Source organism: Belonocnema kinseyi, unplaced genomic scaffold (assembly GCF_010883055.1).
Source record: "Belonocnema kinseyi isolate 2016_QV_RU_SX_M_011 unplaced genomic scaffold, B_treatae_v1 SchBZDm_863;HRSCAF=973, whole genome shotgun sequence".
Classification (NCBI taxonomy): domain Eukaryota; kingdom Metazoa; phylum Arthropoda; class Insecta; order Hymenoptera; family Cynipidae; genus Belonocnema; species Belonocnema kinseyi.
The window spans coordinates 1-1061 of NW_022878310.1; the positions used below are offsets into that span (position 1 = coordinate 1).

The 1061-nt window shown below is 36.7% G+C and overlaps 1 protein-coding gene across 1 annotated transcript; it reads left to right on the plus strand.

The window, feature by feature from the left end:
* Window positions 1-88: 88 nt before the first annotated feature.
* LOC117182578 lies at window positions 89-992 on the plus strand (the record flags this gene model as incomplete). The annotated part of the gene is made up of 1 exon (XM_033375666.1): window positions 89-992. A coding segment is annotated over one exon (904 nt), but the record flags the coding sequence as incomplete, so codon positions are not given.
* Window positions 993-1061: the final 69 nt, after the last annotated feature.

Sequence of the window (1061 nt, forward strand, 5' to 3'; positions counted from 1 at the left end):
AATGTCGATCCATTTATTGAGAGCATAACAATTGCATCGGCTTGCTCAAAAGTTTTCAGAAAAAATGATCTAAAAGCTGATCAAATAGGTGTCATACCAAACCGTGGTTATAGAAGAGCTAATAGACAGTCGAAAAAAGCCATCGAATGGTTATTAGCCTTAGAACGCGATTTGGACATTGAAATTACTCATTCAAACAGGGCACGAGAATTTAGATTGCCAGAGGGATGTCTAGTCGATGGCTATTTTGAAAATAAAGAAGTAAGTACGAAAGTAGATTACCAATTCCATGGTTGCTACTGGCATGGGTGTCCGCAATGTTTTAAATTGAATCGGGATAAAAAGTTAGGTTTCGATAAAAGTTCTGAATCTCTAAATGATCGTTTTGAACGAACAAACGCTCAAACTGATCGACTTCGCTCATTAGGATATGAGGTGGTCGAAAAGTGGGAGTGTTCCTTTGATAAGGAAAAAATTCAAAATGATAATTTACGCAGTTTCTTAAAAGACCACCCACTTTTAATGACTGACGCCTTGAATCCTCGAGATGCATTTTATGGGGGTCGAACAGGTAATGCATTTTCGTATTATGAGGCTAAGGGTAAAGTGAAAATATCATATCTTGATGTTTGTTCACTTTATCCATTTGTTTCAAAATATGGAAAATTTCCCATTGGTCTTCCCAAAGTTTACATCGGTGATGACTGCAAAAGTTTAACCGGTGTAAACTTTGATTTATCTAATGTCGAGGGACTAGTCAAATGCAGAGTATTACCGCCTACCAATAATTATTTACCTGTTCTGTCTGTCCGTATGCATGGTAAACTCATGTTCCCTTTGTGTAATACTTGCTGTAAAGAACAAATACAGAGCGATTGTCCACATGTAAATAACACAAATGCGCGAGAAATTGAAGGAACATGGGTTTCTGACGAGATAAAAGCTGCGATTCAAGAGGAGTATCAAATTACTGCCATTTTTGAAATTTGGCAGTATGAGACTACTCAATATAATAAGGTCACAAAAATGGGTGGTCTTTTTGTAGAATATATGAATCGATT